Here is a 16,785-nt window from a genome sequence, read left to right as displayed (position 1 = left end):
CTACTCCTGCAGAAAGGAGTGATGCCAAGGATGCCAAAATGGATTCTGTCCCAACTTTGGGGCGTAAACACAGCCCAATGTCACCCTAGTGCCATCTAACTTCCAGTGCACTACTATATATATCTGCCTTCCTTATCGATATGTATGGTTTCTGGATTAAATAGGAATCCTGCTTCCGTCCATATCAGGGAACCAGTGGCATAGAAGGAAAACATTTGGTGAACAGCTGGCCTCTCCATTGTCTTTTTAATTTAAATATTTCTTGGTTCACCAGTTGTATTTCTTGGGGAAATGCCACACATACTTCCATCTCTTAAGGTATGGTAGGACTTTCAGTCTTTTAGCCAAAGTTTCCATTTCCTGCATGTTCCAAGTTAGAAAGGAGTATTTTTTTTATGTTTTGTGCCATGTTATACGTGTAAAGTTATGTTTCGTTTGAATGGGGGAGTAAGCAATCCACACAAAAGTGGTGTTTCAGTCATCTGCCTGCAACATGTTAATGCTCTCCATTACCCTCTCATCATCAGAAGAAGTGAGGCCACCCGTGCTGCAAATTCTGAACCAGTTAACAATAACGAACCCCAACTTCCACACCCGAGGTCAGAATGGCAACGGCAATCCCTCCTATAAACCAAAGTTCGAAACAAAATTTAGTATGTGCATCCATGTTTACCTAAGCTATAGCAGTGATAGTGGTAGTGGCTGCAATATACATTTTCCCAATGCCCACCGACTGCTCAGTGAGTCCCCCAGTCTAAATACCTGTGTGAAGGCCCTACAGGTACCTTTGGTATTCCAGTGCATGCCCCCAGTTATTACTGTCCATGTCCCTCCTCGCGGTTCTTCTCCGCATAGCACCTGCAGATTGGTAAAATAATCACAAGTCATCTGAGGTCAAGGGCAGCAGATGTGGCTGTTCTTATGTCTTCCCCAGTAAAGTTTAGGAGTCAATCACGGATGTCTCTTCCAATCGTTTTGGGAAGCCCACCGATCTGATATTATTTTGCCTATTCTAGTCATCAGCATCTTTGGCTCTCTAACCCAGTGATTCTAAATTGTTGGTGTGGGTCGACAACTGTTTCTGCAGGGTGTCCACAATAGGGTGTACTTTTTCCAGCACCTCTTCAAGGTGTTTGTCTTTATCTACCAGGCGCCTGTGGTCATCTCGCAATATGCCAAGGACAAGCAACACCTTGTCAATTTTGGCCTCTAAGGCCACCCTGGAGAAGAAAATGATAACCATGTGTTACCCTGCAATATCACTGGAGCAGTACCTTTCTCTGGACCACACTTATTAGGATATCCATAGGTGCTTCTCATTCTGTGCCTCACCAAATATGTCTCAAATATTAAGTATGGTGCAATACACCATAACCACTGCAGTAATAGTACATTCTGAACAGACAGAAAGAGGTAATGACTTTCACATTTTATCAATGGCGACTGAGAAGACATGGTTGCTGATTGATTGATTTATTGATTGAGAACATCTTCAATCAATCTTTATTCGGTTTTAACAAAAAGCCATAATAGAACACACATATAACACCACTAAAAGCAACAAATATAAAATGCAGCTAAGTTCAAGATTTTGGTTTGAAAGAATCTCACCAAATGATTGCAGAACTCATCGGTCCCTTCTGTACTGGAGGGCATAGGGGCAATGCAGAGTGATCCATTTAAAGAGCCCTCATGAGGAATTAGCTGACCCAAGTTTGTTGGTACAGAAACAAGGTTTCTCTTCGTTGATGGCCGTGTTGTAATCTCTCACGAGAGTCTTATAGAGATCCTTTTCCTGCGAGTCATAGCTTTTTTCGCCAGGCCCAGTGTTGGTGACAGCAGGCCTGTCTTAACAGTCTGAGCTTCTCTGAAAACCACAGAGAAGTTGGCAATGTTCTCTGTGTGTAGGTTTCCTTAAAAGGAACAACACGGTCAATGACTGAGGTAAGCCAACTGCAGCTAAATCGACATCCTCATGATTAGTCCAACTGCATTAATTCAGGGCCTGAGATAAGGTTTCTTCCCAAAGCCCTTTTCAATTTCTTTTAAGAACTTTGTTGCTATGGCAGTTTGAATTCTCTTGGGTATAATGCCCAACAACCAGGAAAGGGACGGCGTAGTGGTCGGACCAGATTAATGTCAATGTCTCAAGAACCTTAAGACAAACTTCATTGGATAAAATACCATCTATTGTGTGGCCCGTGCTAGGTGTGGGGTCATTGACCAGTTGTGAAAATCCATAGCATGTCATGTCCCTAAACGCCTGGGCATCTCTGCACTTGTTGTCTTCTAAATGGAATTTAAAGTCCCCCATAAAGGTTATATTGTGTTCACGTAAATAGTGTTCAGATATGTGTGAAAATTCTAATATAAAAGAGGACCTAGGTCCAGGGGCTTATAGAACATAATTCCCAGCAAATGAGCACGTAGGAATAATATTTTGGAGAACTGTATCGCTCTGTAAGAAGTCGAGCTCTGAAAAGGCCCGATAAGACAGTTGTAGATGGTTTTGAAAATGATGGCCAGCCCACCTCCTACTCTCCCCTACTGTCTATCATGTCTGAGCATGGTAACGTCATGGGGAGTGGCATCCACCAGGTCTAGCCCGGACAACTCCTTAGTCTAAGTTTCAGTAATGAATATCGAGTCAGGGTCATGTCTTAAGATAAATTTGACCACCTTTAAAAACTTACCTTAAAATTTGTTGTTCAGGCAATCGTTATTCAGGCAAAATCGTTGTTTAGACAGTAGTTGTTCAGTACTTCATTATAGAGACTTTTTAGTTGTTTAGCAGTAGTGGTTTAGGCAAGTAGTTGTTTAGGACCTAGTTGTTCAGGATGTTTCCCCTCCAAACATGTTTTGGGCAGGGAATCACAAAAACATTTAAGTTTTACAATGTGGCTAGGAGTTCCTGGCAAAAAGGGTGCATTATACAAATTAACAAATAACAAACTAGGGGAATTGGGAAATGTCAACAGGACTGCATCCAAATTAGGTGAGCCGATATGAATGTTGGACACTACATACACTAAAGGGTTAGTGAAATAAAAATAAGAAGTCTACCCTTCCCATTATTAGATGGAACTGCAGGAACTCTAAAGGAAAGGAAACCATTTAGAAAACAAATCAGAAGCTGTGTCCCATGTTTCTTGTAAACAAGCAACATTAAAATTGGGCTACAGGATCAAGCAAAGCCTTGTTATCCTTCTTGTGCGCGAGGCCAGCAATGATCCAACTAAGAAAAGAAACAGCGCCAAGATTCAGCTGGTTGTCCTTGGGCCTGCTCAGACAAACAGAGCGGCCACTAACATTGGGGTTGGGCAGTCAATCATTATCACACAATCATCCTAACGTGGCAAAAATATTAAAAGGGGGAACACTAGCCTCTTGCAAGGGCATTACAACAGGAAATAAAGGGCTGACAGGAATAGGAGCTGGAGCAGCTATGAATGTATTGAGACCATTATAACAAACGAAAGAGGGCTTATAAAACAAACCTAATGAAAGCACTGAAATGCCCGATGCTGACTCCTTACTAGCTGACAACTGAGATAAAAGGAAACTAGCTATTCATGAGCTGTTAAAATTGACAACTACACAGTCACCATCCAAAGACACTGGTTGAGAACCGACCCAAGGAACTCTCCTGGCCATAATGATTTCCTTGAACAGAGGCAGGCTGTAACCCAAGTGTTTATGAAACCAGTGCATAACTTTATTTTTAACCTGTTCACATAGTTTTCGGTAGTGTTGGGCACCAGCACAGGGATGTTAGCCAATATAATAACATAGCGCAGGAGAAGTTCTAGATAATGCATCACAACATTACCTCTAGGAGAGTTGGTTGATAAAAGGGAGGTTGTGTGCGCACTACTTCAGAAGGAAGCCCTACTAATGGGGTCTGTGAGTTAGAAATGTCTGTCGCCGTGGGGAAGAGCATGCTCCCTACAATACTGACTGGTATGACATACAGGTTGTGAAACCACAGATGCACGAAGATCATATGGTCCTTGTACCGGAGAGTGCCTGGGCTGAGGGAGAGCACACACTCCCTCAGCAGGGATAAACAATGGATTAGAATTACCCCCTGGAGGAATGGGTCAGGGGACCTGAAAATCTGCCTGTCATTACCATTGTGGAGCTGCGTATCAAATTGACCCTTCAAACTGTTGATAGCTTCTTCAATCTAAAGTCTGAGCTTGCAGGAGGAGAAGGTTGAAGCGACCAGGGATTCCAATTTCGTTGTCAATAAATATATTAATCTGTCAACTACTATCTTGCAGGTATCGCTAGACACTGAACATGGAAAATGACCACAGGATGAAGACTGGATGGCTGCCCTAGACAAAGAACCCTTTGTTAATTACATGACAGGGCGCTATCTTCAGCAGGGTTAAGGGCCCTTGAGTTACCATCACTATTTAAGACCGAAGCACGTGGAGAAGACCGAGGATGCCCAGCGCTGGAGGTGGCAACAGGCACCTGTGTGCTAGGTCCAAATCAATCCCTAAAGCCTGACTCTACTACGGCTGAAACTGGGGACTGTTCAGGACCCTCTAGGCCAATCCCAAGCATGACTTCTACTGTGTTAATTTCTTTCGAAATTGATGCTACAGACGAAGTAAGCAGCATCATAAAGTTAGCCCCACTGGATGGCGTTTAACAGCCCTGACAACTGAAGGTAATTTGCGCTTACTCATTATCTGAATTCAAAAAGGGCAGATGTGTTAAGACAAGGAACACAAGACCAAGAGGGAGGGCCTGGTCCAGTCTCAGCTGGGCACAGACAGGCCTACTCTTAGCCCGCGCACAGACGCTGAGGTGTTTTTTAAGTGCCCGCTTGGTAATGGAAGTGACAGGGGCGTCCCTCCTGCTGCAAAGAATACTTGTGCCTGTAGTCCTGGGCCCCCGCAGTCAAGAGTTGTGTCCCTGCGCAGTAGGACTGCTACGGTGGTTTTAAGAATCCTTGGGAGTTGAATGTGGTACTTTCTAAGCTCATGGGTCCACCTTTCAAACCTATTCACAAGACATCCCTACAGTACCTTAACTTGAAAACTGCTTTTCTTGTTGCTTTTACTTCAGCCCTTAGAGTCAGTGAAGTTCAGTCTCTCTGTGCCAAAGAACCTTACGCAGTATTCCATCCTAACAGGGTAGTAAGGAGAACTCACCTGGGTTTTCTTCCTAAGGTTGTGTCTGATTTCCACATGAATCAGACAAATTCACTACGTAAATTCTTTCCTAAATCATCCACACCAATAGAAAGAAAGTTACAGTCTCTAGATCTTAAAAGAGTGCTGAAATTTAATTTGGACAAGACCAAAGCCTTCAGAAAGTCTGCCCATTTTTGTGAACTATGTCCCTATGACGATGGCATAGCCTCCTCTAAACAAACCATTTCAAGATGGATAGTTTCTTGTATTTTGCTCACCTACTACCTAGCCAACAAACAGTTACCTGCCAGTCCCAAAACCTACCCGACAAGGTTCAAGATGGCAACAGCAGCACTACTACAAAATATTCCCTTTTCCAAAATCTGCAAAGCTCCTACTTGGAGATTGGGGCATACTTTCACAAGGCATTACTGTCTAGATTCAGACACTAAGACAGACACCCAAGTAGGGCAGGCCTCCTTAAGAAACCTATTTAGATGATGATGATGATGATAATCGATGCTTCTGCTTACTTCATCGGCAGGGGCGTGGGATGGCCTTCCTGCCGCAAAGGATGCTAGTACCTGTAGCCCAGGGGCCCCATCGTCAAGAGTTGTGTCTGAAGATGTTCTCATTCAACAAATATTTAGCAAAAATAGCTAATTGGATCTTAGCTTGAGAGAGGCTTTGTGCCTTTCAAACCTTTCAGCTGAGTGAGGAGGCTGACTTCATGGTCGGTAGACTGCCTGATGAACAATCATCATAGCTTTGAAACACATCCTTTGCTGTGCAGGAGGCCAATGAATTTGTCTCGAAATGGGGGTTATAAATTGATGTTTATAGATGCTGCAAACTAAACGTGCTGTAGCATTTTGATTAAGTTGGAAAAAGTTCATAGTTTTGAGTGGGCAGCCAAAAGAATGGCCTGTGAATGGACTATAGCATTTACCACTGTTATATGATGGTATTTGCCCCACAAAGGAAATGGTTTTGATCATCTTGAGGTAAAAGAAGAATATGCTGACAGGGATATTTGTGTGTGGACCAAATGTTGGATATGGGTAGAGATGAATGCCCAGACGCAAACAGACGTGGCAGCAGGCAGGTGCAGATTCATTACACTGGGACAAGGCAGAGTATCAGATGCAACTCCTGTTCGGAGAAAATCAAAACTTTTTTATTGAAAAGTTTCAACTTAAGACAGTTCTGAGACACTGACCAGGATAGCAAGTGTAAGGTGTTTGGTAGGGAATGAGTGTGGGGAGGGGGGACAGGGGGTCGGTGTAAGGGGGTATCTTGTCTAAACCTAAAGGTTATCTGCATACCTTTAAAGCTTTACATCTATCTTAGTTAAGAGTTTAGCAAGTGGGCACATATACATGTTGAACAAAAGGGAGCAAAGTACAGAGTCCTGCGGCAGGCAGCAGCTGAGACCTTTGAGTTTAGAGAGTCATAAGAAGGCAGCGTGACTACTTAGTAAGGAATGGTTAAGCAAGAGGACAACCAATCCAAGACGTTGCTGAAGTCTGGTAATTAAAATAAACTGTGATCCATAGCAGAGTGATCCATGGTACTGAATGAAGCCAACAGGTCCAAACACCAAGGCTTCAACGTCACTGGTGTCTGCCAATGGATGTATATCATTAAGCACTAAAATAATCACCAGTACAGTTCTCCTGCCCCCTTAGTGGGGATGTAAGAGCTGATGTAGTCCGACAAAGTCATGTAACTGTTTGAAGACCACTTTCTCTAGCAGTCTGACCCAGTTTGGGAGGAGGGATATTGGTCTGAAAATATTGAATTGAAAGGGTCTAGGTACAGTTTTTAATAATGGTTGTACCATTGTGATTGTTCAACTATTTGAAAACATACCCGAGGTTAATGACAAGTTGAAAAGTCAGTTAATTTACTAAAAGTACTAAAGGTAAGCTGAGGTCCTAAAGCCAGCCTGTCTGGGAGATCGAAATTATGGGGAGCCTGGTGACCCTGTTTGATTATTATGGTCAGGTCCTTTTTAGTTGTAGGGGAAACAATGGTTAAAGTGGGACAAGTAGGGACAGTCATGCTCACACTAATGTTAGGTGCAAAACAGATTTCAAAATAATAATATTAAATTTATTACATTTTGTCAGTAAAGAAAGCCATAAATTGTTCACAAAGAGCAGCTGAAGGCAGAATGTTGCTGGGTGTAGTTGCGGATGAATAAAGCTCCTTAATTACACAAAACAGATCCTTTGAAACATTAGGGCCCTCATTACAAGTCTGGCGGTCCTAAGCCAAAGCAGCGGTCCGATAGCCACTTTATGACCGTGGCAAAAGTGCCACGGCCTGACTGCCAGCACTGCCACATTTTCGCCGGCCGACACCCACATAGGGGCCCCTGCACTGCCCATGCACTTGGCATGGGCAGTGCAGGAGCCCTCAGGGGCAGCCCCGTCGCGATTTTATTACTGCCCGAATTACAGGCAGTGAAAAGAGTGACAGGTGCTGTCACACCTGACGCACCGCAACATTGCTGCCGGCACAATCATGAGCCGGCGTCAATGTTGTGGGTAGTTTCCCGTTGGGCCGGCGGGCAGAAACACTGTTTCCGGCTGCTGGCCCAGCGGAAAACTCATAATAGGGCCAGCAGGTGAAAAACCAATCTGGCAGTCTTCTGACCCAACAAGTTTGGTGGGTGGCCTCCGCCGCCTGCCAAACTCGTAATGAAGCCCTGGGATTTTGAAATATGAAGCAGTTGTAGTATTGTATTGTTCCAGTATTTCTCAGAAAATGCTCTCTGGATCAGGATCGCCATCCATCTTAACTCATTTCAGAAAGGTCCCCTTGATCTCTTCTTTCAAGAAGCTACTGAAACACTTCAATAATCAACTCTCCTGACCCCATCTAGATCCTTTTACGTTACCCCAGCTCACTTTTAAATGCTGTCATGATGCACACGGCTTTGCTACATTTCGTCCTCTAAACTACAGGTATTATTTTTACATGTAATTTCTCTGACTGATTCTATATTTCTGTTATCTCATGTTTTTGCAATGTTAAAATACCCACTGGTCCTTCTGTACATGTCCTTGACATCTCGGGTATAACTTGGTCCTGCAATGTCAATACATTTGTGGAGTAAATTGATATATTTTATCATGTAAAGCCTACAGGCACCCCATCACTGGGTACCAATGTGCTATATATAAAAGAACAACAAATAAATTAAAAAAGTAAAATAGATACATCCTCACGTTCTTTTAAAGGATGAAGTGGGCTGAAAGAGGACAAAGTAACAACTGTGGCAGCAAGATCTCCACTCACATCAAAAGGTACTTACTGCCTTCTTAGATATAAAGGATGGAGGGAGAGAGGCACCCCAGATCTGCTTATATAGCTATATAAAGCATTCGTATGTACCTAGAGTTTGTTACAGAGGAAAAATCACATAGAAACAATATACCTCAAACAGTGCCTATTCTTCAGAGGAAACCACAAAGCACATTAATAATTAAAAAATAAGTCGTTTGGCACATTTGGGAAAATAAGTAAACAGAAACTCACTTTATCGTTTTCCAGTAATGCTTGGCAAATAATTTCTTCACAGATATTAGCGGAAGGAGCCAAACAGTGCAATCTGTAGAAGAGTTCCACACAGGTAATATGATGCTCCATGGTGTCCTTGTTCAGCTGATTCCAAAGCACCTGGGCCACGCGCTAGGAGGGAAAGCACATGTGAAATGGCGGACTTCACCATTTTTATACAAAGTAAGTATATGAATTTGCGCACTGTGTGTTTTTCAATTCATCTGACCTTTGCATAACATGACTTTTTGTATAGGTTTTGGAATGTGTTACACTGACATTAATTTGAAAATCTTTTCAAAACCAAGTTTTATAAAGACATGTATATATGTTATCCAGAATGGTGCTTGTATATCGGCTCACAGGCAAGTCGTTTGAGGTGTTTCAGAGAGCAGGGGCAAGTGTTGTATACACCACAGCAAGTTGCAAACAACATAGGGGCGCAATCTTGAAGGGATACATTGCACCTAAAACTGCTCCATAAATGATGGCCTGCCATATCCTACTTTTAAGCCAAAACTGTAACTTATTTGTACCCAAACTATCATCACTAGTGCCAAACTCTCAAGGCATTCAACAAACATGGTACCCTATTCCTGATATACATGGCCCCACCTGTCTGAACTTATCTTCCTCGATAGCTAAAGGTAAATTACCATTGTACCCAAAACGTCACTCAATTGTGCCCAAGGGGCTCTTTTACTGTAAAATGTCACTATGTAGAAAAACACACTGGTTAGGTATAACATTGTGGCAAAGACTCTTTCATTAAAACCAACAGGGTCTTCAAGGTTTTCTCCTACATCTGCATAAGCATTTAAAGAGCAGATAACTGGGGAGTGGGGCCATGCCGGCAACCGTGATGGTTGCATGGCTGTGAAGCTTTGGCTGCAGGGTTCCCACATATGTCGGATTAAGGCACGCAATCTGCTCAACATCGCCACGGGAGGAGTGCGGATGACAAGCGCTTTCCGCCCAGTGCTGCGAGGCTGAATTCCCCGCCCGACAACCTTGAGGGAGCCAGGGGACATGGGAGCGGGCTTCGGCCCAGAACTAGTCTCAGAGGTCCTGCGGCAATAGGGGCAACCCTGCCCCTCGCAGGCCACACCTGCCCTCTTGAGTGCCTTTCTGTGGCCCAGGCACTTGGGGTGCTCTCCCCATCTCCTGCAATGTCAGCTTTGCGCTGCCGACTGAGGATCAAACGCTGGGCAGCCGAGCCGCAAACTCAGGCCAACATTGAGTGGCTCTGTGGTGAGGGGGATCACCGCCGGCGGCTATGTTGGGCCACGCTGCAGGCCATGCCGTCGTGCTATCTGCCCTGTTGCTGGAGCCCCAAGGGTACTGATATCTGCACTCAGCGCACTGCAGTGCCTGGACCTCACCCTGGACTGTGCTCAGCCCAGGGAAAAGATGCTGCTTCATGAGAAGGCCACCTGACCACACCAGGGTGAGTAATGTTCTCAACTGCGGCTCCAATACATGGCTGCAGCACTGGCCCCTCAGCCACTCAGCAGCACAGGTGCCTACTCCCCCACAGGTGACTCTGACCTATTGATCTGGCTTTCCCCCCCCCGGGGGTAGGTTTTGATGGGCCTCCTGGCTTGTCTGTGGTGCCCCTGGCGTTGGGTCCTCGGCCTCATTGACCGGCCTGCCTGTTCATTATGCAGCAGTGCAGTGGCCCCGAACTCTGCCCGGAACCTTCCCCCTGTTGCCCCACCTTGCATAGCACTAGATACCGGTCACCTGCGGGAGCTCTTCGACCATGGGGAGGGGCGACCCCAAGCAGAGAAAACTGCAATTTGGGAGGACAGTTGATGTTGACAGCCCAGGTACCCCTGCTGGAGCACAGGGGGTGCCTCTGGGTACCAACTTACTGAACACTTAGCTGGGATAGAGGCCATCATGGCGGAACTCAGTTCTGGGTTCCGTTCCATTGACGCTTGATTCAACAAACTAGCTGGCAGGTTTGAGAAGACGGGGGAGTGCATTGACAGGCACAACATTAGCCTGGATGGCGCCGAGGGACGTGTGTCTGCATTGGAGGATATGGCTGCCGCGACCCAGAAGTGACTACAAAAATTGGAAAAATAATTTAAGATTTGCTATTAAAAATGAAGATCTAGAGTTGAGGGCCCGCCATAACAATCTTCAAATTTTGGGACTACCAGAATCTACAGACACTCGCAGGATGGACCTCTTTGTGGACACTTACTAACTGAGCTATTTGACCGCCAGCAATTCACTCCAACGTTTGTAGTTCAAAGAGCGCACAGATCCCTTGGCCCTCAGCCTCCTGGAACGTCCGTGCACCTGATAATTGCACGACTGCTTTATTTCAGGGACCGCAACACCATGGTAAGACTCATTGGTGAACGGGTCCTGATACAGTGTAAGGGTGCTAAGCTCTAATTTTTTCCAGACTTCACCCTGGTGGTGCAGGAGGCGTGCCGCAAATACACAGAAGTGAAGGACATGCTAAGAAAGCTGGGACTGAAATATGGTATGCTCAATCCCACATGTTTGAAAGCTGACATTGATGGCAGGGCCCGGTTCTTTGAGATCCCTACAGATGCCAAGAAGTTCTGCCAAAAATATGCCAAGGATCATCGGAGCCCTTGATGCACCACCCCAGAAGGGTCCTCGCCGGATCTGCACACCTCTAACTCTTCATGCATGACTGGCTGAGGCGGTTCTTGGTCCACTGTTCTCCATTGTGTTCTACTGTCGCTGTTTCATGAGTGGCATTCTCCTAGCTGCCGACAACTGTGTAAACAATAATTTCTGATGATATGCCTTGATCCACTTATTGTTACTTGCACAACATGCATCAGCGGGGACCTTCTGCCAAGCGTTGCTCATCCCCACGGTGTACACCACTTGTTCTAATTGGTTTATAAGTTGTTGTTTTCATGGTTTGCCTGATTGTTGTTGGGGAGCTAAGGGTGGCCTGGTGTGGGTGGGGAAGGAGGGATGGTGTTATTAACTTGCAGCTGGTTCTTTTTTGTTTTATTGTTTTATTTCCAGGCAGCAACACTTCTGTACACATTGAACAAGCTGCCTCACTACGACACTTAAGCTCCTCTGGGTATGACACTTGACACACATTCCATGTCCTTAGATATCTCACTGCTCTCTTGGAATGTCCAGGGCATTAACAATCCACGCAAGGGTAAAGAAATCCTTTGATATCTTGCATGACACAAAGTTCAGATTGTCTTCCTTGAGGAGAGGCAGGGCGGCCACAAACCTACACCCCCGTATGGAGCCAGCACGGATATTTTTCATACTACAGCACCTATTCCCAGGAAGTGTGCATCTTGATACACAGGTTAGTATCTTTTACTCTCAGTGCTACCTTTGCTGATAATGAGGGACACTATGTGGCAGTCTCGGAGCTCCTAGCAGGTCACAGTGTATTGTTACTTAATGTTTATGCCCCTAATGTCGATGTCCTTGAATTTTTCCAAAAAGTGCTCTCCCTCTGGGGTGGGCAGACACTGATCACATCATACTAGAGGGTGATCTTAACATAGCAGTTAACCGACATTTGGACTCCTCCACCCAGACTACCAGCAGTAAACCCAGTGCACAGCACATTCATCGCGATACCTTCATGCAGACTCCCAGGGTTACACTTTCTACTGAGCCATGCACAATACCTTGATGCGCATCAACTATTGGCTCTTGTCCCCCATAACTCTCTCTTGGCTGGACCCCACAATCTATTCACCCCACATGCTATCTGATCACTCCATGGTGCAGTTGTCCCTGGGCTCCTGCTGGGCACCCGACTCAAACACAGTTGGTGATTCCCATGTGACGCACTATTGGACGATGCATTCTGTTAGGATCTTAGGACTGCCATTGTGACATATTTCAAGCTCAATGTGGGTTCCATGTCCACACAGGCTACCCTGTGGGAGGCCTTTAAGGCCTATATGAAGGGGTCTGCATTTTGAAACATACATTCAGAACTCCCTCAACCGTATCGAAAACACTTTGCGGGAGATTGATACTGCAGACGCTCGGCATCCCCAGAAGCCACAAACATCACGTTGTAGGGCCCTGCTTGAGGAGTTCCACTCATTAGTGGACTAGAAGTCATGCATCTGAGTAAGCACACCCGCCAGTACGGGGAGGGTGATCACCCAAGCCGCACATTGGTACGCCTGTTGCACCCACTGTGGGGCTCTGCCTACATCCCAGAACTACAGCGGGGCGATGGTTCCTGTGCGACAGGTACTGCAGCTGTCTAGGCGTAACTCTAGCATTACTATGCCCATTTATACGCCACTCGCAATACTGCCACAGATAAAGTCATGAAAAACTAAAGGAGATCTCGTAGATGGTATGGCTCTCTGACGCCCAGAGACTTTTTCTCAGTGAAACATGCACCACCGAGGAGATTATACAAGCTATAAATTCATTGGATGGATCCAATGTCCCGGGCCTGGGCGGCTTTGTAGGTGCCTTTTATAAAACATACAAACACCTCCTTGCCCCTCTCCTCATGGAACTCTACACAGAGTCCCTTGTGACGGGCTCCCTTCCTCCCACCCTTCAGGACGTGGTGATTGTCCTGCTTTTGAAACCAAACAAAGACCTATTGCAATGTTCTTTGTATCAGCTCTTATCCCTATTAAATTTTGACAATAAAATACTCGCTAAATTATTGGCAACAGTCTTGCCCTACTACTCGAAACAATAATTTCGCCTTTACAGTCCAGATTTGTTCCCTCCGCTCCACTTCATTTAACCTGCAGACTTTTTTTGGGGTACTGCACAAATCACCAAAGACACCTGCCGCTGTGACCCTCCTTCATGCGGAGAAGACCTTCGATTCCCTGGAGTGGCCTTTTTTGTTAACAGACCGGCGCAAACTGGGTCTCTCCAAGGGATTAAGGTCCCTCATCATGTTACTGTACTCGCAGCCCTCTGCACGCATGTGTCAATGGCTCCTTGACGCCCTCTAATGCCATTTCGAGGGGAACCAGGCAGAGCTGTCCATTGTCCCCATTATTATTCATCATTGCCATGGACCCCTTGGTCCACCACTTTCAGGAGCAGCATCTTCACTGCGGGCTTCAGTTCTGTACATGACCCCTCTTAATCTCCTTCTATGCAGAAGACATCCTTCTTTTTGTACAACCCCCATTGACGAATTTAGAACCCATCTTACATGATGTTGTTCGCTTAGGACAAAGCTCAGGCCGGAATATCAATTGGGACATGTCGGACCTATTTCCGCTCACTAATACAGCGGCCCCTTGGGTTGGCACCTACCCCCTTAGATGGTCTGCAGAATCAGTCAAATACATAGGGATACATATACACCATGAGAAGTAGCAGATTATTTGCTTGAATTACGGCCAAGCCAGATGACGCAAGTAGAGCGCTGGATCTCACTCCTGTTCTCTTGGCTGGCCGGATTGCAACCAAGATCATCAAGATAGTGGTATTGCCCCTATTTTTATACCTTTTTATAAATACAGCCATCCTGCTTACAAACTAACTTCTTCCAGGCGTTGCGCATGTCTCTTCTCTGTTTTGTTTGGGTGGGCCGTTCACCACAGATAGGCTGGGACACACTGACCCTGTCCTACGAGCATGGTGGTTTTGGGTGCCCCACTTTCAGCTCTATTACTTAGTGGTGCAATGCCAGTTCGCATACCATTGGTATCATGGCGACCGGCACCTCCCTTACACAATACTGTAGAGAGACCAACCTGATACCCTGCCCTCACAAGCCACCTTGCCTCAGGGGATATCCCTGGACCCAATGGACATATTGACCCTTTCTACAAACAGCTGGGCCTGGCGTAAACTCCTCCGTTTGTTGGGCCATCCGCTTCTATACTCCTCCCCCCATTCCCATAGTCATAATCCCTGGTTGGCACCCACCTGTGAACCCCTGGTGAACGTACATTAGCCAGTTTTGACTTGCATACTTTCGGAGACTTCTTCCTGGATGGCCATGCATTGTCACATGTAGATGACATCTGCCTTGCGAGTGCTACCCCACTGGACCACTTTATTCTCTGCTGCATACATGGCGCATTACGTGCACAAATATTCACATATCCCTTGGCGTCTAACAAGTTTGAGCCTTTGACACTGCTGATTACTGACCCAACCGAACGACAAATAAGCCTTCATAACGAGTGTGGTCTTAAAACCGCTACACTTGCTGTGGCGGTCTTACCGCTGCTGACCCGGCGGTAAAGACCGCCGCATTACGAATCAGGCGGTTTGTCCGAAGCCAGCCCGACACAAAGCTGCCAGTACAGTTAGGGTGGGCGGCCCTCCAGCCTGGCGGCAGCCATAACCCCACTGACGGTATTGCAACTTGGCAAACCGCCAGGCTTTCTGCGGCGGTCACCCCGCCACAAAAACCCCGGCGGTAACGCACTGGGGGACAGGAATTCTCCATTCATGTTGATGGCACATGCACCCCGCACATCCACACACCGGCAAACACCCCCCCACCCATCCACACACTTGCACCCATCCACTCACTTACAGACACATACCGCAACATTTGCAGACACACACCCCCAACCACATGCTTACATCTGGACACCCCCAATCGCTTGCACACACTCATCAACACAAACCCTGACATGCACCCCCACTTGCTTGAACGCACCCATACAAACACCCCTACTCGCATGCATCCCAATACACACACCTACTCACTCACACTCAGACACATCACCCTCCCCTCTGCTTCCATTCAGAAATACACACCCTCCACAAACACGCAGACACGCATACAAACAGACACCTCCAACCCCCTCCGCATACAAACACACGCATACACCACACACATGCACACAACTCCCCCCTCCCTTTCGGACGGTCCACCTACCTGTCCCCAGGAGTGGATGGGTCTCGGGCGTTTTCCACCGCCAGTATCGCTGCACCGTTCACGAAACTGCCACACCGTATTATGATTCGTAATGCAGCGGACAGAGTCCTGTTGGCGTGGCGGTGGAAAACGCCTCTCTTTCCCCGATGGCCAGGCCGACGGTGTCAGATTTCCACCCGTAAACAGGCAGAAATCCCAATGAAGTTGCAATATGGTGGTCTTTGGACAGCCAACACTGGCGGTCTTCTGGTGCCCACAACTTCGGCGGTCTGTTGAAAAGACCACCAAAGTTGTATTGAGGGACATAGTGTTCAAACTTTTTTACATTAGCTAATCCTTGCTCCCGACCCAAGATGGTAAACTTAGAGAGACCTGGGAGCGTGAACTACAATGTGCCCTAACTGAAAGAATTTGCCCTTAATGTTGCCAGCAAACAAAACCGGTCTCCATGAATCACAGACGCAAGCTCAACCACTTCAAATTCCTTTTCCGTGCCTATGCCACCCCCAGCATGTTGGCGAAGTATGATCCCACCAAGTCCTCGCTGTACCCCAAGTGCCCTGCGGCCGATGCTGATTTTGCCCACCTAACATGGACATGTTGTGCAGTGGGATAGTACTGGAAGGATGTTTATTCCCTGCTGTCCCTTATGATAAGTTCTACATTAAGCCCTGACCCATTTGTTGCGCCGTTGGGATATGTGCGGGAGGTGTCCCAGGGGGTGTGCAGATTTAGAACTATGGCGCTCCTACTAGCTAGGAGAGAGTTAGCCGTCTACTGGGGCAGCCACTGGACGCTGACCACACAAACCTGGTTAACTAGTATAGCCAACTGCAACACCAGCAGTGAAATCTATGCAAAATCCTTACCACCCACCTCCAGACCTGATGACATATGGGGCTCATTCCGAGTCTACCTGGCACAGCATGGGGATCCAGACTCCCCCTAAAGCATACACCCCATATAACTCTCCTATGAGATCACCCCACATGACATCACATAGAGGGGGTATGGAGGCCAATGAGACGAAAAGCCTGTTGCTGCCAACCCTGTCACATGCACATAAGTGCACACACTGCCCAGCCTGAACTACAAAAGCTACTAGTGGAATGTGTATGTTAGTACAATGTGCTACAATGTCACAGCCTATAGTATGCCGCTGTTCATGTCGTTATAACCATCTGTTCTTGATGATAACCT

At 46.5% G+C, this 16,785-nt stretch overlaps 1 protein-coding gene across 1 annotated transcript in view; it reads right to left on the bottom strand.

The window, feature by feature from the left end:
- Positions 1-16,785, bottom strand: part of DOP1B (DOP1 leucine zipper like protein B) — a 604,399-nt gene that overhangs the window by 232,542 nt on the left and 355,072 nt on the right. Inside the window, exon 16 of the mRNA XM_069202530.1 lies at positions 8,697-8,849. Within this exon, the coding sequence (XP_069058631.1) occupies positions 8,697-8,849 (153 nt within the window). The remainder of the gene's footprint in view (positions 1-8,696; positions 8,850-16,785) is intronic.

This window comes from Pleurodeles waltl, chromosome 8 (genome assembly GCF_031143425.1).
Source record: "Pleurodeles waltl isolate 20211129_DDA chromosome 8, aPleWal1.hap1.20221129, whole genome shotgun sequence".
Classification (NCBI taxonomy): Eukaryota; Metazoa; Chordata; class Amphibia; order Caudata; family Salamandridae; genus Pleurodeles; species Pleurodeles waltl.
The sequence above is the reverse complement of the archived record's forward strand: the minus strand, read 5'-3'. Positions and strand labels throughout refer to the sequence as shown.